Source organism: Bidens hawaiensis, unplaced genomic scaffold, assembly GCF_021521415.1.
Source record: "Bidens hawaiensis isolate Kalapana, Puna unplaced genomic scaffold, B.hawaiensis_p1.1 tig00017009_1, whole genome shotgun sequence".
Classification (NCBI taxonomy): Eukaryota; Viridiplantae; Streptophyta; class Magnoliopsida; order Asterales; family Asteraceae; genus Bidens; species Bidens hawaiensis.
The window spans coordinates 448,118-473,179 of NW_027492574.1; the positions used below are offsets into that span (position 1 = coordinate 448,118).

The 25,062-nt window shown below is 33.6% G+C and overlaps 1 protein-coding gene and 2 pseudogenes across 2 annotated transcripts; 1 reads left to right on the top strand and 2 right to left on the bottom strand.

Annotated features, from left to right (window-relative positions):
* The first annotated feature begins 58 nt into the window (after nucleotides 1-58).
* Nucleotides 59-1,126, top strand: LOC143552710 (3'-5' exonuclease-like; annotated as a pseudogene).
* Nucleotides 1,127-8,961: 7,835 nt separating this feature from the next.
* On the bottom strand, nucleotides 8,962-17,461 carry LOC143552728 (F-box/FBD/LRR-repeat protein At1g13570-like). Its single transcript, XM_077042876.1, has 4 exons — nucleotides 17,424-17,461; nucleotides 10,043-10,841; nucleotides 9,400-9,567; nucleotides 8,962-9,315 (listed from the first exon to the last, which is right to left on the bottom strand). The coding sequence occupies exons 2-4, from the start codon at nucleotides 10,835-10,837 to the stop codon at nucleotides 9,049-9,051; spliced, it is 1,230 nt and encodes a 409-aa protein (XP_076898991.1). The 5' UTR covers nucleotides 10,838-10,841; nucleotides 17,424-17,461; the 3' UTR covers nucleotides 8,962-9,048.
* LOC143552686 (F-box/FBD/LRR-repeat protein At1g13570-like) lies at nucleotides 14,130-16,888 on the bottom strand (annotated as a pseudogene). Its single transcript, XR_013138694.1, has 3 exons — nucleotides 15,939-16,888; nucleotides 15,680-15,847; nucleotides 14,130-14,372 (listed from the first exon to the last, which is right to left on the bottom strand). The product of XR_013138694.1 is annotated as an F-box/FBD/LRR-repeat protein At1g13570-like (transcript).
* Nucleotides 17,462-25,062: the final 7,601 nt, after the last annotated feature.

Here is a 25,062-nt window from a genome sequence, read left to right on the forward strand (position 1 = left end):
AGTCTATTAAGCATATATTAGATTAGCATCAAGTTTCAAGTGTATTAAGTATTAATAACTAATAAATTTTTAATACAAAATCCAACAGTTTCTTGACCTTAGGTATTCATAGATCAACCCAAAGGTCTTATAAGTTACACAAGATGATTATAAATAGTTAAATACCAATTCATTAGTATATCATCAAGTAGCAATTAACCATGGCATTTCATTACATCCCAGCTCGAACCATAACCTACGACTCGACATCATCCAAGTATCACATCCACTACGACAACAAAACAATCGAGACCACCGTCACAACCAAAGCCACCATCACCGAGCAATGAATCAACGACATCCTCTCGACTCATGCCAACGACTCAATGGTGGTCGTTGGCCTTGACGTCGAGTGGCGACCTCACCCTCTCCGGTCCATGAGTAACAAATCCGCCACTCTTCAACTATGCGTCGACACCAAATGCATATTCCTTCAACTTTTTTACATGGACGAAATCCCGGAAACTTTGAAAACTTTTCTTTTGAATCCTACATTCACTTTTGTTGGGATTGAAGTTCAAGATGATATATTGAAGTTGAAGAACGAGTACGGGTTGGATTGTGGCAAAAGTGCGGATATACGTGTTGCGGCAATGAAGAAGTGGCCTGGGAGGTTTTGTAGGCCGGGTTTGAAGGATCTTGCGATGGATGTGTTGGGGATGCATATGAAGAAGCCTAAGCATGTGTGTACGAGTAACTGGTGGCTAAAGAGTTGAATGAGAATCAAGTGGAGTATGCGTGTCTTGATGCTTATGCTTCTTATAAGATTGGTCACAAGGTTTTACTTGAATAATAATATAATTAAGTTAATGGGTTTATAATCTTTTGTTTAGTTTCATGCATGGGTGGTTTATGTGTTACAAGTATCAAGGGTTTTTGAAGGTGGTTTATGAATTAAAAAGTTTGTTGAGTTGTTGTGTGTTGACATGAAACTTATATTTCTTTTAAATACACATAAAAAATTGAGGAAAATGTAAATTATTTTTAAATACATGTTAAAACGGGGTTGAGAAGTTTTGAGTTCAAGTCTCTAAAAAAACATAAATACGATGTTAAATAAAAAAAATAGATAAAACCCTAGATTTGATGCATATAATATTTGTTAAAGCATATATATTGTTTATGTATGTATATTATTATGTTTGCCTAGTTAATATAAATTTACAAAATTACTTTTGAAAGTTGCTAGGTTTTTTAGTTTGATTTTTGTACTTAACTGTTGCATTATTATACACAACACGTTTAAGATAAATATTACTAACATAACTAACAAGTTAAAAAATGTGAAAAAATATTTTATGTTCAAATTCATGGTAACTTTTTTTAATGGCGGAAAACTTACTAATTTAACACGTCGAACTTACACCATTGAACCCGGTTGTCACCAAATTTCTTTAATCTTGATACTACCCCAAGAAAACTAAGTATTTTGATTTCTTCCACTATCTTGTTTGATTCATATTCATGTTATCGAGATTTTAAAAGTTTTAGAAATTAAATACAACTACGACGAGTAAGTCCATCATTTACCTGGTTTATACGTTTTTTTTGAGATTATTGCTTGGTGGATAAGTTTTTTTGCATTTACTGACAAATGTTAGGCTTTATATTAACACCACTTATTTTTAGTTGACTAAACCATATACATATGATGTAGAGTCTATTTTAGTTTAGCTTTCCAAATTTTTGTGAAGTGGTTAAAAATGTGTACAACAATAATTGGAGTGATTTTATTTTATTGGTAACGTAATGTGACTTGTATAAATGGGAGGACTGGTTTTATAAATTCAGAATTGATAAACTACAATAGAACGTGGGTGGGTAATTTTTAGGTTTATTTCTGGTTGCATAGTGGTGTTGTACCTTGATGCTTCATTGACTTGTAAGTTTTAAAAAACACATCGGTTTTGAAAATTTTTTTATATCAATACGTAGACAAAAATGAGCTCGTTGCAACGGTATGTTTTTTTCTTTTTTTTAAGCATAATATATTAAAAATATTAGAAAGTTAAAACATTAAATAGAATTATCAAGTTGAGGGTTAAAGATGAGGGGGCAATGTTGTATAACTTTTTAAAATTTTCATAAGGTAGTTAAAGATAAAGGGTTAAAATTGTAAATATGTTTAAACTGAATAACACGTGATGTATAAATGAATTGGGAGGACTTGTTTTGTAATTTCATATATGTTTAAGTATTTATAGGTTTATTTATAGTTGCATAGTAGTGTTGTACCTTGATGCTTCATTGACTTGTAAGTTTTAAAAAACACATTGGATTTGGATTTTCTTTATACCAGTACGTAGACAAAAATGAGCTCGTTGCAACGGTATGTTTTTTTTTTCTTTTTTTAAGCATATTATATTAAAAATATTAGAAAGTTAAAACATTAAATAGAATTGTCTAGTTAAGGGTTAAAGATGAGGGGGTAGTTTTGTATAAATTAATTTTCATATGATAGTTAAAGTTAAAGGGTAAAAATTATAAATATATTAAGAAATATTGAATAACACGTGATATTTAATCTGTTAATGACCCTTTTACACTTGATATAGGTTGTACAACATGCATTAAAACTTGTAATTTACTTAAAAAATGGTCTTAATTTACCCTTATTTACTACATTATATATAGTAAAGATAATCATTTTATTCATAGCATATTAACAAGTCAAAGTCTAAATTGCATTCATACACACATATAAAATGCAACTCGTAACATTTAAAAAAAGGTTTTTAATAAGAGTAATAACATTTTTTTGAACGGCCAACTAAGTAACGTCGGGTACTCCGTACGCTGCCCCCATTAGTTAAAGGTAGCCTGAGCCGGCCACTAGCTAGTCCGGATGGACGGAGCAAATGCAATTAATTACATTAATTACATTTAATAATAATATATAAAGCCAAACTTATTTTTCTTAAATAACATTAATATATATATATATATATATATATATTAATGTTACATTAATTACATTAATATATATATTATTAAATAACATTAATATATATATATATACTATTTTTAATTACATTACATTAATTACATTTAATATATATATATATATAAAGTTAAACTTATTTTTCTTATTATATTTAATAAGAGTAATAACATTAATTACAATTAATAATAATATATAAAGCCAAACAATTAATTAGCAAATGCATTTAGGTTGCATGTTTTAAGTTTGCTTATAAAAGAAGCTAACTCTTCATTGTCTCACATTTCACATATAATTACAAAACAAGCTATAGCTAAAGATCCTTATGGACTACATTGTCTTCAAAATTGGTCTCTTAGTTATCTTCTTAGCATGCAAAGGCACACAATTCTATCTTTCTCTATCATTTACTTTCAATGTTCTACAATTGTCGTAAGCGGAAAAAAATTTAATATCTGGCTACTCATACCAATTAATATTGTCAGTTTGTCTCACAAAGATGTTAAACATTTTTCATACAAAAACGCTTATATGTTTTGTGCCATCCACAACCAATGCGTTGAAAACGTGATGATATTCTTTATGCACGATTGACAACCCAATAAGGGATTCGTCAAGGAAGTTACATAACTAAAAACACATAAATATAACAAATTTAAATGCTTGTTTGCAAACTATTTTTTTTTTCTAATGATCGCACGTATATTATTTATGAATTATGATACTAATAACCTTTTTGCTTGCAGTGTCTCCGATACAATCAACATAAAGCTTACGAGAACTTGATTATTGCAAGGTGTTTTGTGGAACGGAAGGCGCTTTTTGTGATAGTCGCAATGGTAAATGCATATGTGATCCAAGAACTACAGTTGCACCACCACCAGGTGCATCTTTTGGCATAAACCGACGATCATTGTCATCGCAATGCCAGGATGATGATATATGCAAAAAGCATTGGTGTCGTCGTGTTGATTCTTATTGTGACGATGGTGCTTGCATATGCCATCCTTGTGGCCCAAGAGAGTTATAGCTGATGTTTCATGTTTAAGACAGAAGAATTGTTTTGATGCATTTACCTTTCATATATCTATGTTATTGTCGTTTTGATGCATTTACCTTTCATATATCTATGTTGTTGTCTTACCTTATTAGTTTATTATCATAGATTATATATCTTATATCGTGTTATCTTTATAAAAAAATGTATTTGTAAGTTATGACACACACACACAAAAACACCGATATTTTATATTCTAAAATCGTCTAAGTTCTTTCGTCACATCAAGTAATTAATATCTTCGTTAGTAATATATTCATAATGCAATAAGTCGTCTATGGTGAGAGATCAAACTTAGTGATGGTACCTTTAAGACGAAGAAGAATCCTCCTTATAACATTAAAGGGATTATCTTCGTCTTGTGTTTCTAATAAATCAAAGAAGTCTCTATCAAATACGAGCTGGCTAAGCAGAGTCCACCTAAACCTCCAGTTTCTAGCCAAGATACTAGTCCTCATTGCTTCTTGTATTGGCAACCGATCCAGAATATTAGTTATTATAATATCTGGCATATCGGTAATAAAATCTTCAGGTGCAAGCTTGGATGCTTTGCGCGTCGTCCCGTGAATGAATTCCATTATTCTAACAAGAAGACATGCATCAATCATAAATAAATGTTAGATAGGATTTATAAATCCAAATTAACAATAGAAATGGTTTCGTTTCAGTTCGGTTCGATTTTTTTAGTTGTTGGTTTTGTTTCGGTTTGGTTTTAGTCTTTTTTTAGTTTCGTTTCGGTTTGGTTTTAGTCTTTTTTTAGTTCGGTTTAAATTTTTTTTAGTTTCCTTTTGATGTCAATTTATTTGGTTGTTGGTTCAGTTTCATCTGGGTTCGGTTTGAGTTGGAATTAATGGCATTTTTATTTCAAACGGTTCAGTAACAAACGACTTCATTCACCCCATTTTCATAACTAACAGTGTGTTTGTTTTAGTCCTTACTTAGTTTACTCGAAAGAACCTTTTCTGACCCGTTACGTAACCTGTCTTGGTCCATTCTGACCATGGATGAGCTCGCTGCCGAAAGTACTAATCACCAGTACGGTATGCAAAGGCAAAAATCAGTAAAATACCGCTACCGAAACCTTAAAAGGTGGGTACCAAGTTGGTACCAAAAACGAAAACACCATATACCATTTGCTCATCCCTAGGGTCTGAACCGCTCTTCCTAAATATATATAATTTTCATATATTATAGCCATGACATTGATATATACATATATATATATATATAGAAAATGGTTCAAATAAGAATAAGGAGTTTCCTAGGAATGGTAAGAACCAACAAATTTTTGGCATTTGGCATTACAAACTATGGTAAAAGAACAATTCTAGGAAACTATGCCGGTTATAATGATTAAAGAGTAATTCTAGGAAACTATGTCGGTTATTGGTAATTTTAAATCTCAACCATTGATTAACATGATCTAATGGTTGTGATTTATTCCTAGTCTTCCTAGGAAACTACTTATTTTTAGGATAACCCTCCCCTATATATATGTATACTAGTTTTTAACCCCCGTATTACGGGGGTTGTTTTATATTGTTTGTTCTAATATTTATTTTTTTTGAATTTAATTTTTTTATTGTATAAAAATTAATAATATGCTTATGGTTTGATGATAAATTGTTTTACAAATAAATGAGATGTTATAACCCGGTTTAAAAGCTATATGGTTTTGATGAGACCCAAGACCCGTTTATTTTTTTACCAATAAAATTGGATTTTTTTTTTAATTATAAATAATATTTATGAAAGTTAATAATATACTTATGGTTTGATGAGACCTAAGACCCGTTTATTTTTTTTACTATAAAATTGTTTTTTTAGTTTAAATAATATAGGGGTGGGTTAACGTACAATAATGGCTTATCATACATTAGGTACGCGACATTCCAGAGCGTTTGATTAAAAAACGCGCGGTGGCAATTTCGTAAATAACCCAACAGTAGTTCGCGATCAAAATTCGTCGATTACAAATAAACTCTGATCCAAATTCGGAACTTGTCGCTCAATCTAATCCAATTTCTAAACTCTAATCACAGCTTAAAGTATGAAATCTCTAAAGTCAAAAACCAAAATTGAAATAGAACGTACCTGAACATTAAAAATCTTCAAATTGATCAAAAATTGATGATTTAATCAATCGAATTGATGTGTAAGTGGCTTTAGAATCATCAATCAATTATGAAAATACAAATTAACACACTTAATTGAGTTATGATTAGGGTTCATGTTTAAACGTTCTGCTCAAAGTTTAAACGTTCTGACCAAAATAAACACCAAAATTGATGATTTAATCAATCGAATTGATGTGTAAGAGGTTTTAGAATCATCAATCGATTATGGATTTGCAGAAATAACGCACTCAATCGAGCTCTGATTAGGGTTCAAAATATTGTGTTTAAACGTTATGAAACAAAACTGAAGACCTTTAAACGTTCTAACCAAAAAAGAGCATATTTAAACGTTCTAAAACGTTGAATGAAGTTCTGAGTGTTCAAAAAACAATGAACAACTTTGAAACTTTCTAATATGTTCTAAGAAGTTCAGGTTGTTAAAAAAAGTTTATAAGTTCTGATAAAGTTTAGAAGTTCTAGGTGTTAAAAAAAGTTTAGAAGTTCTGATAAAGTTAAGAAGTTCTAAGAAGTTCTGGGTGTTCAGAACTTCTAAAACTAACAGAAAAAAAATTAAACACCTGTAAACATGAAATTGAACACTGAAATCACTTCATATAATCTCATAATCATCAAATAATCGTCAATCGACCGTTAATTTGATCATTGATTCGATCATATGAACAAAATATGGAACGTCTGCAACTGGGTCCTGCAAATGGCGCTTAACACTTTAAACGTTCAGTTAAAACCCATCACTCAAAACTCAAAACTGATCAATTGAAACTTCAAATTGATGATTAATTGGACCAATTTCAAAGTTTAATTGGTCAATTAATTCAACAATTTCAATTTCAGTTGGTCAATTTTATCAGCAGGTCGTGACGGAGGAAGATGGTGTATGGTGGACGGAATCATTGGATGGTGGACAGGATCGTTTGATGGTGACGGATTGCTGAACGGTCATGTTGAAGGTGGATGAAATCGATGGGAGCAACGATTTGATGAATATTACAATATTCCCACCGCGTGTTGTTTGAAATCGACGCGGATGCGAGTCGCGTACGTAATGTACCATTAGGGATTATTATATTGGATCCTTTATCTATCTATATATATATATATATATATATATATATATATATATATATATATATATCTTTTTTAAAATAAATAAGATATTAATTTTTAGTATATCCTATTTTATAGGATTTTTACATCAATAATTTGGTGAGAATAATTTTTTATTTAATGAGATGTTATAACCCGTTTAAGGAATATCTGGGTTTGGTAAGACCCATACCTATGAATTCGAGTCAAATGCATGAGAAGCCTACACTTAAAAACCAAGCAAATCTGGTGACTCCAAAGAAAAGGGGAGCGGCCACATCGTGACACGTAGGATTTTTATGTCTTCATTTATATATATTATTATTATTATAGATATAGATATACAGATGTTACATAGGATTATAATTTAAAAAGTGTGACAAAACAAAACCCTAGATTAGATTATTCACAAACATAACAACAACCTAGTATAAGATACAAATGTCTAAAAACATAATAAGAAAGCAACTGATAAAAACATGTTCTAACCTTAAAAACATAAACCGTATCCGATGAAACTGTATTCCGGCGGACGCGACACACGCACAGGAGGTTTAAGTTTCTGGTTGGTTGGGGATGATTAGTTTCAACTCACGACTGCCCCCTGTTTATTTTTCCTTTCTGACATAATTACAAATTTTGTTAAACTTTATTTCCCGGTTGTGTCCAAATATATTCGTTTTTTTGTCTTTTACACTAACTGTTATCCAAAAACTCAGTTAAATCCAAGCATGTCAAGACTTAACCGGATTTTTGTTTAACATATTTTATTTAGTTTCTTTTTCTAATAATATATTTAATTTGTTTTTTAGTTATAAATATTTAAATAGTATGCGTAAAAAGACTTAAATGCCCTTACATGTCAAGACTTAAAGGGGTTTTTGGATGCCAGTTAGTCAAAAGGACGAAAATAAATCAAACATGTCATATAAAGAACATCATCTACAAATAAGTTGCATATGTCTAAAGGACAAACTAAGAATTCACAGTCACCTCTCAGTTTTCTATGTAGGGATGTAAATGAATCGAACTTTGCTGAATTGTTTGGCGGAAAGTTTGTTTATGTTCGTTTGTTTAATAAATAAACGAACATGTACATATGTTTCCTTCGTTCATTAATGTTCGCGATCGTTCGTTTATGTCCGTTTATGTTCACTTTTGGATGAACTCCTCTACTTAATGTTTTATATTCGTTCGTTTGTGTTCATTTAAGTGTGTTTATTTATGTTTGTTTGTATTAAGAGGAGCACAAACCGAGTATATTTAGGAACCGTGTAGGAACCAGTTCTGGAAGGGTCAACAAAAGTCAAAATCGGGTCGGGTAGGAACCGATTCTAGGTATAGTCAGTATTTGACCGGTTTTTTTCGGGTTTCGGGTAGGTTCAAATCGGGTTTTGACTAGTTAAGTATTCCAATAGGTCCGGTTCTGGGTACAGGTCTGGGAAGAAACCCAATACCAGGTCGTACCCATGGGTCGGGTATGGGCAGGAACTATTCGTTTAGATTTTAAATGAACGAACACAAACATGTTAATTTCTTAAACGAACGAACATGAACACCAATATATATTCGATTAATTGTCCGTGCTCTTTTAAAGTTAAATAAACGAACACGAACATGCCCTTGTTCGTATTCATTCAGTTCGTTTACAGGCCTAATACATATAAGGTATCAGTTAAACTATGAAATGCGAGCGAGTAATAAACCCAAAGTAGACAATGCTTATTACACAACGGGGACATAAATTCATACAAACACGCGTCAAATATAAGAGAAGTTCAAAACTACTAAAACCATAAGACATCGATTTCAGCTACAGGAGAGGCTCGATGAAACTTCAATAACTTCGTAGCGAACATCAACTTTTCGTCAGAAGATAATAACAAGCGGAAATAAATTTCAATCCTTTTTAGGAAAGGCGAGCATGCAAGTAAATACTTTATCAACCGTAATTCATTCTCTGAACCTTTCAAACATTCAAACACCACCCTTCGAAGCTGCAACAGCCCCGTTGTATTGTAGTCGTCGTCTACCTGTGAAGGCGAATCAGCATTCTGCAACAAATAACACAACTAGTATTCAAATGCAAAACTATACAACGAGATTATAAGACAAGCAACATGATACATGATACATACCCAGTTACTTGCTGTCATTTCAAGAGTTTGTAGATTCGGGCAGCTGCTGATCAATTCAAAAGCACATGATAACTTCACGCGATTGTCTAAACATATTCCTGATAATTTAAGAACATTGAGGCTGGGAAAGACGGTAGAGAACCTCTTGTTAGCATCAGCGTCCGTCAACTACAAAATTTTAATTTGTACAACGGTCATTTCAGATTAGTACTAAATAAATAATAACACTTCTTAGTTATTATATTTTAGGGCTGTAAACAAACCGAACGTCCAGCGAACAGTTTGTCGGGAAGTTCGTTTATATTCGTTGGTTCATGAATTGTTCATTAAATTTCTTTTTATATTTATTTTTATTTTATCCAAACTCTTTATATTTTTTTTAATTTTTAAACTTTTTTTAATTATTTTAACAATTAAAATAGACCTCATTTATGTTCATTTGTGCTTGTATGTGTTTGTTTAGAAACTTAAAAGAACGAAACGAACAAATACATTTTCTTAAAAAGTGAAGACGAACAAGAAATATCGTTCGGTGCGTGTTCATGAACCAGTTCAAATGCTTAATGAACGAACACGAACAACAGAACAAGGATTCGTTCGGTTCGGTTCGTTTACAGCCCTTAATATTTATATTAATTATTACCCGACAGTTTGCAAAATCCAACCGAAGCTCTTCAAGTTTTAGAAGAGAGCCCAGAAGCTCAAAGATGGTACTTGAACTCGTGATCATCGTCTCGTCATCCTCAAAGTCATCATCATAAAACCGCAAAGATAATATTTTAAGATTTTCAAGTTTTGCAATCCCATCTAATTTTATCTTTTCCCATTCAGACACATCATCCATGGTCAAATTCTCGAGTAAGGGACACCGAGTAAAAAATTCCCCGAGTTCAAACTTCTTTTCAAACGCCATCACACACAAGTCTAAGCTCAACAGGTTTGGAAAACCAAGAAAAGTAGGTGGCGGGTCGAAACAACAGTTATAAAGTTTCAAATGTTTCAACTCTAAACACGAGAAAAGATGGGTAGGCAACTTGAGTAGCGTGTCATCCGAATTCACAAGAGTGAGGTCCTTAATTCCTTTTCTCGACAAGAACAAAATCAAGTTATTAATATCTTCAGTATCCGATACGTCATCTATGGAGAGAACAAACTTAGTAATGACACCTCTAAGACGAACAAGAATCCTAATAATAACTCTCACATGATTAATTTTGCCTTGTGTTTTTAATAAGTCAAAGAAGTTCCAATCAAATACGAGTTGGCTAAGCATAGTCCACTTAAACCTCCAGTTTCTAGATAAGATACTGGTCCTCACTGCATCTTGTATTAGCAACCGATCCAAAATATTAGTTATCACAATATCTGGCATGTTGCTAATAACATCTTCGGGTGCAAACTTGGATGCTTTACGCCTCGTCCCGTGAATGAGTTCCATTGTTCTAAGAAGACACATTAATAAAAAATAGTTATGATATACATATAGATGTTACATAAGATTTTAAATCCAAATTTTACAAAGGAAACAGTTCCGTTTCAGTTCGGTTCGATTTTTTTGGTTGTCAGTTTCATTTTAGTTCGGTTTTAGTTTTTTTTTTCGGTTTTATAGTTTTGCTTCGGTATCAATTTATTTAGTTTTTGGCTTTGGGTCGGTTTCAATTATTCGGTTTTTGGTTTCAGGCCGCTTTCGGATTTTTAATTTCGGTTTATTAGGCTTTTGGTTTTGGGTCGGTTTTAGTTTATGTGGATTTCAGTTTCGATTTACTCAGTTTTTGGTTTCGGGTCGGTTTCAGTTTATTTGGTTTTTAGTTTTGGGTCATTTTAGATTTTTAGCTTCGTTTCAGTTTATTGGGCTTTTGATTTCGTTTCAGTTTCAGTTTATTTGGTTTATGGTTTCGGGTCGGTTTTAGTTTTTTCAGTTTTTGGTTTCGCATCGGCTTCGAGTTTTTAGTTTCGTTTCAGTTTAATTCGGTTTTGGATTTCGGGTCGGTTTCAGTTTATTCAGTTAATAGTTTCGAGTCAGTTTCAGTTTATTCAGTTTTTTGTTTCGGGTTGGTTTCAGTTTTTTAGTATTGTTTCAGTTCGGTTTTGATTTATTCAGTTGTTGGTATCAGTTTATTCGGTTTTTGGTTTCGGGTCGTTTCAGTTTATTAGGCTATTGGTTTCGTTTCGGTTTCAGTTTATTTGGTTTTTGGTTTCAGTTCGGTTCTAGTTTTTTCGGTTTTTGGTTTCGGGTCGTTTCAGTTTTTTAGTTTTGATTCCAGTTTATTAGGCTTTTAGGTTTCGTTTTGGTTTCCGTTTATTTGGTTTTTGGTTTCAGGTGGGTTAAATTTTCTACGGTTTTTGATTTGGTTTTTGGTTGCGGGTCCGTTAAAGTTTATTCAGTTTTTGGTTTTGAGTCGGTTTTTGGTATCAGGTTGGTTTCAATTTTTTGGTTTCATTTCAGTTCGGTTTCAATTTTTTTTAGTGTAATTTTGGTTTGGTTTCAAGTTTTTTGATTTAAAATGATTTAAAATCCAAGCCATGACACTGATATACAGGTGTTACATATGATTTTAAATCCAAATTTACAATCAATATATATATCAATCAATCATACCCAGTAAAATCCCACCGACAGCAAAGCTATAGGTAGGGTCTGGGGAGGGTGGGATGTAGGCACACCGTACCTCTATCCAAAGGAATAAAGAGGTGGCTTCCAGAGAGACTCGGCTCTAAGTACATGTGTATGTGTATGAGTATGAAGCAAAATAAAGGAAATCAAAGTTTAACAGTTATATAAAAACTACTACTAATTATAATAATATTAATAATAAGGTCACAGTTTAACAGCTATATAAAAGCTAATAATAATTATAATAATAATAATAATATATGTAAGGGAAATACCATTATGGTATGTGACCTAAATAAGTCAAGTCTAAGCCCTAAGATATTCAATTCTCTCTAAAAATCCTTAACTTTAATTCTACTTCTCCACGAATTCCTATCCTCAACCATGTCCTCGGAGAGGTTTAGGTCTATCAAATCATGCCTAATCCTCTCATCCCAAGTTAATTTCGGTCGTCCTCTACCCCTCCTCCCCTCTATAGTAATGTTTTCTACGGATCTAACAGGATTCGTCGTCTGTCTTCTCTTTACATGTCCAAACCATCTCAATCTCCACTCTCTTATCTTGTCTGCTATGTTCGCCACCCCTAATCTCTCGCGAAACACAACGTTTCTTATTCGGTCTAGCCTTGTGTGCCCACACATCCAACGTAGCATTCTCATTTCTGCTAACTCCATCTTCCGCACTTGTGCCTTCTTAAATCCAAATTTACAAAGGAATTAATTAGTTGAATTATGAAGACATGTTCTAACCTTAAAAGCAGAAACCTTATCCCATGAATTTGAACTCCAGCAGACACAAAAGTTAAGTCTATGGTTGGGAATTATTAATTTCAACTACATGCCCCTGTGGTCTTTTTTTTAATATATTTATTACTTATCTTTATTTTCTTATTTATTTATTTATTAAATTTACTGTTTTTGTTAAATTAAGGTCCACTTCAACCGGAACACGATTAAAATAGGGTGTTGTTTGGGTTTTTTAATCGGGTTTCGGGTTTTTTTGTCACAAAATTCCTACCTGTTTATCAACCTAGATAAGATTCTGGTTATCGGCTTTGGGTTATTCGTGTCGGGTTAATCAGTAATCAGGCATTTAAATACAAGCTGCGATGCATACTTTACAATATGATATTTCAAATCGTATTAACCAAACCGAATGCTACCTTTGGGTTTTGGGTTCCATCTTAATCGGATTCGGGTTTATTCAGGGTTACGTGTTATTCGGGTTCGGGTAAAACAACGCTCCTAATTATAAACGTAGGTTCAAAATCCGTTTGGCATTCCAGAAATAAGGAAAACCGAGTTCAGACCTATAGAACACGGTTCGGTGAAACAAGCTTGTAACTTGAAAACGACGACTACTGCAAAACCGCAATATAGCTAGTAGTCGGAAGTCATTTTTTGGGTTATACAGGTCTTACCTTTTCTAAAGCCATAATTAAAAGATTTATTTTTTAATCAAGCACTATACATGAAGATCCATTTACACAAAACATTTTCAACTGAAGTAAATTATATAACAAAACAAGCCGAACTCAAGGCCCCGCTCAACTCAGAGGCCATTAATTGTTGGTAAAAATATATATAATTTATAATAAACTTATCTTAAAACAAAAAACTTATTTTAAGTTCAATTCTAGGATTTACTTCTTTTTTATTATTTCAAGGAACAATTTCTTTTTACCCCGGCCCTAGAACTTTAGGGGTTCTTGGGAACGGCTCATAATAAAAAATGAAAAACACCGAAAAATAAAAATAAAAGCAGAGCAACTGACACCGAGCCATAGTAACCTCTTGATAACCGCGCCGAGCTCGAGCCTTATAGAAAGAGCTTGAAACAAGTCGAGCTCGGGTCGGCTCGTTTACACCCCTACTACTAGAAATTTTGAATTGGTAAGGGGCTGTCCATCACTTCACAAAGAAACTGCTACTAATTTGCCTTATCGGTACCCGAAACCGATTTCCCTATACAGGTCGGTAATTGATAAAACTATGAAAACCCGTAAAACCCAAAATCCGAGTAATAAACGTAAAGTAGAAAATATTCATTACACAACAGGGCCATGAATTCATACAAATACGCGTCAAATATAAGAGAAGTTCAAAAACAACTAAAACTAGAAGAGTTCAGGGGAGATTCGATGAAACTTCAATAACTCCAAAGTAAACTTCAACTTTTCATCAGAAGTTAAAACCGAGCGGAAACAAATTTCAATCTTGTCTAGGTAAGGGGAACATGCAAGTAAAAACGCTATCAACCGTAATTCATTCTTTGAACCTTTCGAACATCGTAACAACACCCTTCGAAGCCGCAACGGCCAGATTATATCGTCGTCTATCTGTGGAGCCAAATCAGCATTCTGCAAGAATAACCAACTAGTCAGGGCCGTCCCCGAGAATACAGAAAAAAAAAATGCTGGGCCTCGGACATGTAAAAAGGGGGCCCAAAATACAAACTTACTCATATACATAAAAAAAATAATTCTATAAAAAAATAAAAACTTACTCAAAAAATAGTTTTTATTTTTGTTAAATGTTAATGGGTATTGGGCCTAAATCATTCGGTTCTAGAAAGTAGGGGTGTGCATGGCGCGGTTCGGTGCGGTTTTTGGTTAAAACCAAACCGAAAACCAAAACTTCGGTTTTGGGAGTATTTGAAACCGTTCGGTTTCGGTTTTTTCTTTTTCGGTTTTCATTTTTGTTTCGGTTCGGTTTTCTCGGTTTTTGCCATTTGATCTTGAAGATTTTAGGTCGCATTTTTTTTGTCAAAAAATAATTCATCATCATCATCATCATCATCGTACTCAGTATATCCCACCAATAGCAAAGCTATAGTAGGGTCTGAGGAGGGAAAGATGTAGACAGCCTTACCTCTACCCCATAAGGATAGAGAGGCTGCTTCCGGTGAGACCCCCGGCTCGATAGTAGTTTTGCATCAAGCCTTGGACATAAGGCACATAGCACTCAATCATCGGGACACCGGCTGATCGGTGCATGTACCCTTGTCTTTCGGCTATCAACGCCACTACATGATGCCTGATTAACCGTCCGTCACTTTTAACGTTATTTTCACGAGATTAGTAAAATAACGTCAAAATTAGTGCAATTTGTCAAAAAATAACGTCAAAATTTTCACGTTATTTTCACGAGATTAGTAAAATAACGTCAAAATAACGTCAAAATTAGTGCAATTTGTCAAAAAAATAATTAATTTAGGTATAAATAATTTTGTTAATTGTAAAATAATAGACTATTAAACATTTTACCAAAAATATTTGAGTAACATGTTTATTAAATTCTTATAAATTACTTAACATAAAATATAAAAAAAAATTAAGAATTCAGTTTGGTTCGCTTTTCCGGTTTTTATTATACGCAAAACAAAAACCGAACCGTTAGTTCGGTTTTTACAAAAACATAAAACCAAACCGTCGGTTTTTGTTTCGGTCCGGTTTTTTCGGTTTCTTGCACACCCCCTACTAGAAAAGTATGTATTAAAAAAATAAAAATTTATATTACATATATATACTTTTTTCAAAAACTCGGGCCCATGGGAGACCGGGCCTTCAGCGATTGCCCTCCTCACCCTCCCATGTGCCAGTCTTGCAACTAACATTCAAACGCAAAACTATACACGTGATTTTAAAACGAACAGCATGATACATACAGAGTTATCTGTTGTGATTTGAAGAAACAGCAGATTCGGGCAGCTCTTAACTAATTCAAAAGCAAATGAAAACATCACACCATTGTCTAAACTTATACTTGATAATTTAAGAACCTTGAGGCTGGGAAGGACGGTAGAGAAACTCTTGCTAGCACCGCCTTTTGTCAACTACAAAATAAGCATGTACCACGGTCAAGTTAGATTATAACTAATATTATTACTTCTTCGTTATTATATATATTATATATATTTATATTACCCGACACTCTTCAAAATCCAACTCAAGCTCTTCAAGTTTTGGAAGAGAATCCAGAAGATCAAAGATAGTACGGGAACTTGTGGTCTCGTCATCGTCAAGATCATGAAATCACAAACATAATATTTTGAGATTTTCAAGTTTTGCAATCCCGTCTAGTTTTACTTTGTCTATTTCCCATAGATCATCCATGGCCAAATTCTCAACTAAGGGACACTGAGTGAAAAAATCCCCGAGTTCAAACTTCTTTTCAAAATCCACACACAAGTCTAAGCTCAACAGGTTTGGAAAACCATGAAAAGTAGGCGGCGGCGGGTTGAAATAAAACTTTCAAAGTTTCAAATGTTTCAACTCTGAACAAGAGAAAAGATGGGTAGGCAACTCGAATTGTACGTCACGCCAATTCATAATAGTGAGGTCCCTAATTCCTTTTCTCGACAACAGCGAAATCAAATTATCAAAATCTTCGTCGTCAATATCTTCAGCATACAATAAGTCATCTGTGGTGAGATCAAACTTAGTAATGGCACCTTTAAGATTAAGAAGAATCCTGCTTATAACTCTAAAGTGATTAACTTCGTCTTGTGTATTAAATAAACGAAAGAAGTCAGCATCAAATACGAGTTGGCTAAGCAGAGTCCACTTAGACCTCCAGTTTCTAGCCAAGATGCTGGTCCTCACTGCATCTTGTATCGGCAACCGATCAAGAATATTAGTTGTTATCATGTCTGGCATGTTGCTAATAAAATCTTCAGGTGCAAACTTGGATGCTTTACTTGCCGTCCCGTGAATAAGTTCCATTATTCTAACAAGAAGACGCATATTAATCATACACAAATATATATCAATGGAATAAATAGGCGAAACATTCATATGCATATGTTACATAGGAAATTGTTTAATTTTTATGGTTGTTGGTTTTGCTTCAGTTCGGTTTTAGATTTTTTTGGTTTTGGTTTCAGTTTATTTGGTTTTTGGTTTCTGGTCGGTTTCAGTTTATTAGGTTTTTGGTTTCGGTCTTTTAGTTTCGTTTTAGTACAGTTTCAGTTTATTTGGTTTTTGGTTTCCGGTCGGTTTCTATTTATTCGGGTTTTGGTCTGGGTTCGGTTTCCATTTATTCAGTTTTTTTTTATTTCAGGTAGGTTTCAGTTTTTTGGTTTCGTTTCAGTTTAATCGGTTTCTGGTATCGATTCAGTTTCAAGTTTTTTTGTTTCGTTTTGTTTTTGGACCTGCGGTTTGGTTTCGTTTAGGTTGCTTTACGTTTTTTGGGTTTTTAATTTTGATTAGGTTTCGGTTTCGGTTTCAGTCGGAATATAATTCATATAGCCATGACATTGATATACAGATGTTACATATGATTTTTAATCCAAATTTTCAAATGAAATAGTTGAATTATGAAAACAGGTTCTAAAACTACACAACAGTGTTACAAAACCCTAGATTATTCACAAACCTAACGACAGACACTAGATGAAAACATGTTCTAACCTTAAAAGAAAGAAAGCATAAACCGTATCCGATGAAACTGAACTGAACTCCGGCGGACACGACACGACACGAGAGTTAAGTTTCTGGTTGGTTGGGTCCAATTAAACCCAAAATGAGACCTGTTTGAATCGGATTAAAACCGTAGGTTCAGTATCATTTATACTTTGAACGTTATACACATAGGGCGCAAACAAGCTAAGCCATTCGTAAGCTATCCAAGATCCGCTCGTTAAAAGCTCGAATCAAGTCGAGTACGATCTTTAGAAATAAAGCTTAGAACAAGCGCTCGAGCCTAGATGAGCTCGGGATGGGTTTGACAAGACTTAGTTATTATTGAACCCAGTGGCGGATCCAGAAGATTATTTCAGGGGTAACCCAAATTTTTTTTTTATCATATATTGGTACACGTCTATGAGAATTCAAGAGTCCTCAAGGGCTTTGTGCATATTTGACCCTTATTTTTTTACATTTTTAATTGGGTTAATGTCTAATAACTCTAGTTGTTTATAATATCGTATTTGACCCTAGTCGGTTTTAAATGAAATTTACGTCGAAAAGTAAAACGTATTATTTGAATAAAATTTATATCAAAATGTTGACAAAAATAAACACGGCATAACAACTTATTTCGGAGTAGATAACGATGTATTTTAAAGTTACAAAAAGTTTAGACAAAAATATGTCAAATTGTGGCTTAAACATAAATTAGCAACAATATCATAATATATATTTGTTTATATCTGTTGCCTGTGAATAAAGTAAGAAAACATAATATATTTTAAAATTACAAGAATATATAAATAAAACAATAGAGTGAAAGTATTAATGAAATAAGATATAAACTAAAGTAACTATACCAACAAATGTATAATTAAATAATAAGTAAAAAAATACAAATTACGGATGAACTTTTAGCTTCCTGTTATCAATATTAATATTTTATAATTTTAATTTATAAAAAGTCAAAATTAAGCAACAGTAAATAAAAAACACTTTACCTTTTTTTACTTTCATACACAGTGCATTTAAAAGAACCTAGTCTATACCTAACTACAAAACAAAACCTTATCTTTTTTCTTATCATCGTCTTCATCCTTCAACTCTACATCACCGGAAAAATAATTCCGATGAAAGTATGAACATTCCTCATTTTCTTCCTTTATATAAAATTTGTTTAGTGTATCCTAATATTTGCTTAGGGGTAACCTAATACATGGAAAAGGGAAGAACATTTTTTTCACTAATTTTACACATCACCGTGAAAGTTGAGGGGTAACCTAGGCTACCCCTGGATAAGCCATAGATCCGCCACTTATTGAACCATGAAGCATATATATTTTAGAAAGACGACTTTCTTGCATGTTAGGTCACCGTACTCTTCAAATTTGTAAAGCCTCATGGTCCCACTATCGCCGGACTATGCTATTTTAACCGGGCTCACGCTGGCTTTCAAAGTTTGGGTTGGGTGTTCCCTCGGGAAACCATACTGCCGGCTGCTACTTGACAGTCATTGTGCCACCACAAGAGCAAAATTCTCTTGGCGTAACACACAGTGGGACGAAAACCCGGGGTGGGCTCGGGATCCGAACTGACAACCTTGCACAAGTCTTAGCTCAAATCACTCATTGTCATAATCCACCCAAAACGACATAAGTGAGAATCAAACTTGAGTCTTCACTGAAGAACCCAAGCCTCCTACCATGAAATATTTTATTTTCTTTTATTAAACATATCTATATTTATTTTATTTTGTTGGATTTAATTACTTTTTTCTCTGTTTCCAATTGACATATTTTCCTCAAAGCACTTTCGTGTTTGGAGGCCATCGTCCTTATACTCGATTCAAATTCTCATCCAATCTTACTATACTATTAAAGCATTACAAGATATCCACATAGACTTCCAAGTCATTCGGTTTCCATCTATAGAATTACCACATAATTCACTAATGTTTACTATAGTCATAACCAACTATTTCCTTTCAAATGATTTAAAAACCAATTTTGACCACAATTAATTATTTATAACTGATTTTGTATTCCCTTTATTAGTATAGCTATTATTTTAGCAATTCAATTGTTTGCATATTTATATAGTTTCTCATTCTACCATTTATACATGTTTTTCACTTTTCATACATCATGTGGTTTTGTAGAGAACAAGGTAAAGAATTTTATAATATTATATATGACGTTTAAAATATTTTCCACCCTTGTGTAACACGAGCCAGTATCCTAGTTCACCGCTATTTTGACCCAATCAGCCATCATAAACATATTTTTCTTAAGGTGTGTTTCATTCCATCAGTAAACACAGTTAGGTTGTATGAGTCAGTTTGCTTAGTATATAAAAAGAAGCTAATTCTTACACAACATACAAAACTAGTTAAACATCCTTTTGGACTACATTCCCTTCAACTCTTCAAGATTGGTCTCTTAGTTATCTTCTTAACCTGCCAAGGGAATTTCTCTAGCATTTAGTTTTAGTGTTCCACAATCGTCATAAGGGCAACTCTAGATTCATGTTAAATGGTTACTCGTGCCAACCAATATTGTATGTTTGTTCCATGAGAAGGTTACAAACTTTTATTTTATTTTTGCTTGTGTGGAAACTTTCTAAGATAACATTCATGATCATGGATTACTTTCATTCAAAACACTTATAGGTTTTTTGAAACCCACAACTAACAAGCTCAAAACATGACGGCATTCTTTTATCCATGAGCCGACAAAGCATCACGAAAGTTACATTATAACTCAAAAGATACTGAGATATAACAAATCTAAATGCATGTATGCGTACTATTTTGCAGTGTGGTCAATGCAATCGCTATAAAGCCCACCAGATTCCAGATATGGAAAGAAATTTTATGGAACTGAATGTACTCTTTGCGATCGTCATAATGAATCGTAATACAGGAATTACCGATGCACCACTACCAACTATACCATTTAACATGAATTGAAGATTCTTGTCATCACAATGCTAGGATGATGATATATGCAAAAATAATTGGTGTTGTCGTGTTGATTATTATTGTGATGATGGTGATTGCTTACAAGGAGTTGTATGTGCTTACGTGATGGTTGGAACAAAGACACATTTGGTTGTGAATTCAAATGTGCCAGATAAATAAATAGAAAAAAAAACACATATGTGCTTTTACATGATGGTTGAAACAAAGACACATTTGGTTGTGAATTCAAACGTGGCAGATAAATAAATAGAAAAAAAGCATATATATGCACAAACCAATCAATAGTTAGTTATTTACCTTACATATACCTATTTCACTGTCTTATCTTATAAGTTTTTATTGATTAATATAAATTTTATATATCATACAAAGTCCACGCAATAATTGTAAATATGGAGACTAAATTGCACAGAAAGTAAACTAATTAAAATTAGTTCATACATGGCTTACAGTTTTTACTTTGATACACTACTAAGTACCGAATGTGACATTAGGCTCGTCGGTCCAACAATCTACCTTCTCAGCTATTTAAAGACTTTGTTAAATTGCCAACTTTATTTTCGTTCTTATCAATTGCTTTCTCGTAGAAACAGAAACGGAAGTTGCTGCAGATCCGACCCTAAGGAAGTTGATCATCCAAAAGATACAACTTATTTATCTTATTCTTAAAACCGGTACACAACCATCATTACCGCGATATAGTGATACTAATTGTAGATACATTTGTTAGTGATAGATCCAAATTCGAGTTTGGCCCCTTAGAGAAAACAAATAAGTCATATATATCCAAATACTAAAGATACTGATTTTCTTTATATTTTATTTTACGTAATTTACAATAATTTAATAAATATGTAGCTTGGATAATTTTGCCCAAATGTGAAACAATCACTTAGTTATAATTAACAAAAAAAATAATACTTTGTATCATCACTTTCAGTTTACTTTTTGTCATAGAATTTTAAACCCAAATGGTAAAAAACCCAAAACCAAACAAAAACTAAAACAGAATCTAAAAAACGTGGTCGTGGGTTCGAGTCCCACGGATGGCACCAATGTCGAAGCATGAAATGAATCTGACCTAATCCATGACGATGTTTCCGCGGATTTCGAGATGAACGAACCACGACTTGATCTTCTTCTTCGATTGCTTGAGACCTGCAATGGCTTTTCGGGGGTGTGGAGGTGACTGCTAAGAAATCCTGAGGTCTCTTGTTTACAGACACAAAAATAGGGTGGTGGCTCTTATTGAGCATGACCCCCTAACAAGGAGGTGGAGACCTTCTTATATAGAGAGCCTCATGGCCACCATCATGGTACCCTAATGGGCCTAGCCCAGTTAGGGTTACCTCCACAAAACCCCCTCAGCCCAATAACATTGTATTAGTCCATATAATAAAATAAGCCAAACATAATAAATTTAGGGTCGTAAAACCGGGTTTAGTACCATACCCCTACACAAACAGTTGTAAAAGACCTGAAACCAAACTTGGTTTGGTTTTAGCCCAAAACCACATCGAGCTGCACCACGCACGGGCTGGCAGACACCCATACTCAGATAGTTAGATGGAAGTAGTATTAATGATGTATCAGTTGAACACTAATGAATCATTTTCTGTTTATGCTATTGTTTCAAAATAAATCATTTTTTCAATTAAAACCATTAAGAATTTGTCTCTTGAAACTTTAAGTTGACCAAAAACCACAATTCAAAACATTTTATGAAGTTAAAATAATGTTATTAGTCACACTTCAGAAACTTAGGTGTTGTTTGTTTTTTAAGAGATAAAACGTCTGCAGTTTGCGGACCACATCTGCAGGTCTCTGTAGCAGAAGAGGTGGACCAAACCTCTGTAATTTGCAATAAGAAGACTGTTTGTTTTTTAACGTCTGCAGACTGCTAAAATATAACAGGAATTTTTGAACCTTACTGAACCTAAAGATTAATCATACCCATTTCCCTTCACTTTCTTTCAAAATAACAAAGAAATGGTCATCAAATCACCACTTCTCTCTATTTTTAAATAAAAAAATAATATTTATAACTAAAATTAAAATTAAGTTAATGCAACTAAAACTATATGATATATATGTCTGGAGCATATTTGTGCAGTGCTGGGCCGGAGACTCTCTTCAGATTGAGCCCAAATTTTTTATTAATTTGAATGAAATATTCATTTTTTTTCAAGAACAAGAAGTTGGGCCCCCCCTCTAATCTAATAATCTAATTTTTTTATTTTTTTTTCCTATCTTTATTTTGATTTTGAGGACTTATATTGGGGACTTCTATTGAATGTGAATGTGTCTCACAACCAAAAATAATTCAGAGGGTCATTTCGGTTTTGGATCTAGGACAATAGGTTCAAGAGATGAGAGAATTAAGGATACCCACCAGAAAGACTAATCCAATCCATAATGATGTACCTGAAAATACAACATTTTTGTTACTTGACCAACCATCAGGAGAAGCAAATACAACGGGTACGCTAATCAATAAGATTGATGAAGTAGCAATTAATGCAAAAACAGCCAATTGGAAAGCAAGAGTCATGCTTTTAATCCTCCAAGCTACCAACAAATGAACTATACCATTTGATCCCTATATCAGCCAAAAATTGTACTAAAATACATCATAAAGGGATTTTACCACGAATCCATTGATTCTAATTGATTCTATATGATTTATTATATTACTACCCCCTTTACCACTTTATTCTGGAGTCAGGGGAGAGTGGAATTTTTTTTTATTTTTACATTTGATTTTACAAAAGGGCATGCTGAATCATATATCTATCCATATATCGGGATAGATAGATTGACCATCAAATTAAATATAAATAAAATTACATATATTTAAATTATAAAAAATAAATAAAACAAGATACATTCACTAAAATTATTTTATTTTTTTCGTTACAACACGTGATGATTTTTTTAATATAACTAAAAAATAACAAATAAAATTACATTACACATATCATTTAATATAATTAAAACTATATACTAAATAAAAATAATACTAAATACTAATATACCCATTTTCCCAAACACCCACCCAAACTTCTCATCCATCATCTCTCTTTTCTCTCTAAGGTGCTGTTTGTTTTTCAGAGGTAAAATGTCAGAAGACTGCGAAACCACATCTGCCAACATCTGTAGCAGAAGAGGTGGACCAAAACTCTGCAGTCTGCAACAAGAAGACTGTTTGTTTTTTAACATCTGCAGACTGCTAAAATAAGCTGAAATTTAAATAAACTGAAATATAAATAAAAAATAGGTAAACACAAAAAACAGTAGTTATCCATCAGTAAATTAGTTTCAGTTTAGGATTCTAAAAACAAATTCCATTTCAGCTTTGCAATTAACAACTGACAACCAATATAAAAAGCTTATAACAAGCATTCACCTAATTCTACTATGGATGTACTTAGCAAAACGATCCAAATCCCTGCGGAAGAGAACAAATTAAGCCCTAGGTTACTAATAAACACCAAAACAAAAACAACTACTCCATATCTTGTATAAATTTATAAACTATTATGTTTAATTTCTAAAATCTCTATCTTAATTCGGAAACAAGAGTATGACATAATAAAAGCGCCATAAATACGAATCGAACGGTGTAATTAGTAATTAATAATTAATTACCAGCTGACGGCATTGGTAAGTGCAAAGCATTTGATCGGAGTGTTGATGAGAAGGTTCAGGCTCCGGCAGGTCCTCGAAGATGAGCAGACGGCCATCGGAGTTAGGGCTGTCGGTGGCTTCAGGCCGCCGTTTCTTCGGTAAAGGTGTTCTCACAATCATGATTATGAACCCTAGATTCGAATGTGAATGTGTGATTAACAGATTAACAGATCCCGGAGCAGCGGCGGCAGCGTGGTGAATGGAGCGGCGGTGTGGAGGAAGCCGGATGGGGCGTGGAGGAAGCCGGCGTGGCGTGTAAAGGAAGCCGGCGTGGCGTGTGGAGCTCCCGGATGGGGCAGTGGAGAGGAGTTTAGGGTTAGGAGGATATGATGATCGATGAAATAAAATGGTAGAAGAGGTTAGAAGTAATAATCCCAACACTTCTGGGAGAAGAGGGCGCGCAGACGTTTTTTAATGAAACGTCTTCGAAAAAACAAACACACTGCAGAGCCCAACGTCTGCGCGCCCTCTTCTCAGTGCAGACAAAAGAGGTGGAGAAGTGCTTCTAAGGAAAAACAAACAGCACCTAAATCTTCATAGAACACCATTTCCCATCTTCACCACTAAATTAGATAGGAGCTAATGTTTTTAGTTTGCAAAATTCTCAAACATATCGGCATGTTCATCGATGGCCGAAGTTGGATCTGCCTCTAGCGGCGGCCGGATTTGGGAGTGCGACGGCCGGAGTTGGGAGTGGGGTGAGACGCCGGAGGTGGGGAGAGGGGGTGACGAGAAGAAGGTTAGAGAGAAGGAATCTAGGGTTTGGAAGTGAAAGATGAGGAGTTAATATTGTGACATGATGTTGGTGAAAATGTTTAGAAGAGGTGAGAAGTGAATGGTTCATGTCTGCGTGAGGAAGAGGTCGCGCAGACATTTTTTAATGAATTATCTTTCGGAAAACAAACGGCCTGCAAACCTCAATGTCTGAGCGTGGTCTGCGCAGCGCAGACAAAAGAGGTTAGGAAGCTCTTTTTG

What these genes read in the sequence shown, in the direction of transcription:
- LOC143552728 (XM_077042876.1), bottom strand. Translation starts at nt 10,837, where the DNA reads ATGGAACTCATTCACGGGACGAGGCGTAAAGCATCCAAGTTTGCACCC. An exon ending in TGGATTTTGCAAACTGTCGG is followed by an intron (nt 9,568 to 10,042) that starts GTAATAATTAAT and finishes AAAATTTTGTAG; the next exon opens with TTGACGGACGCTGATGCTAA. An exon ending in AAATGACAGCAAGTAACTGG is followed by an intron (nt 9,316 to 9,399) that starts GTATGTATCATG and finishes TATTTGTTGCAG; the next exon opens with AATGCTGATTCGCCTTCACA.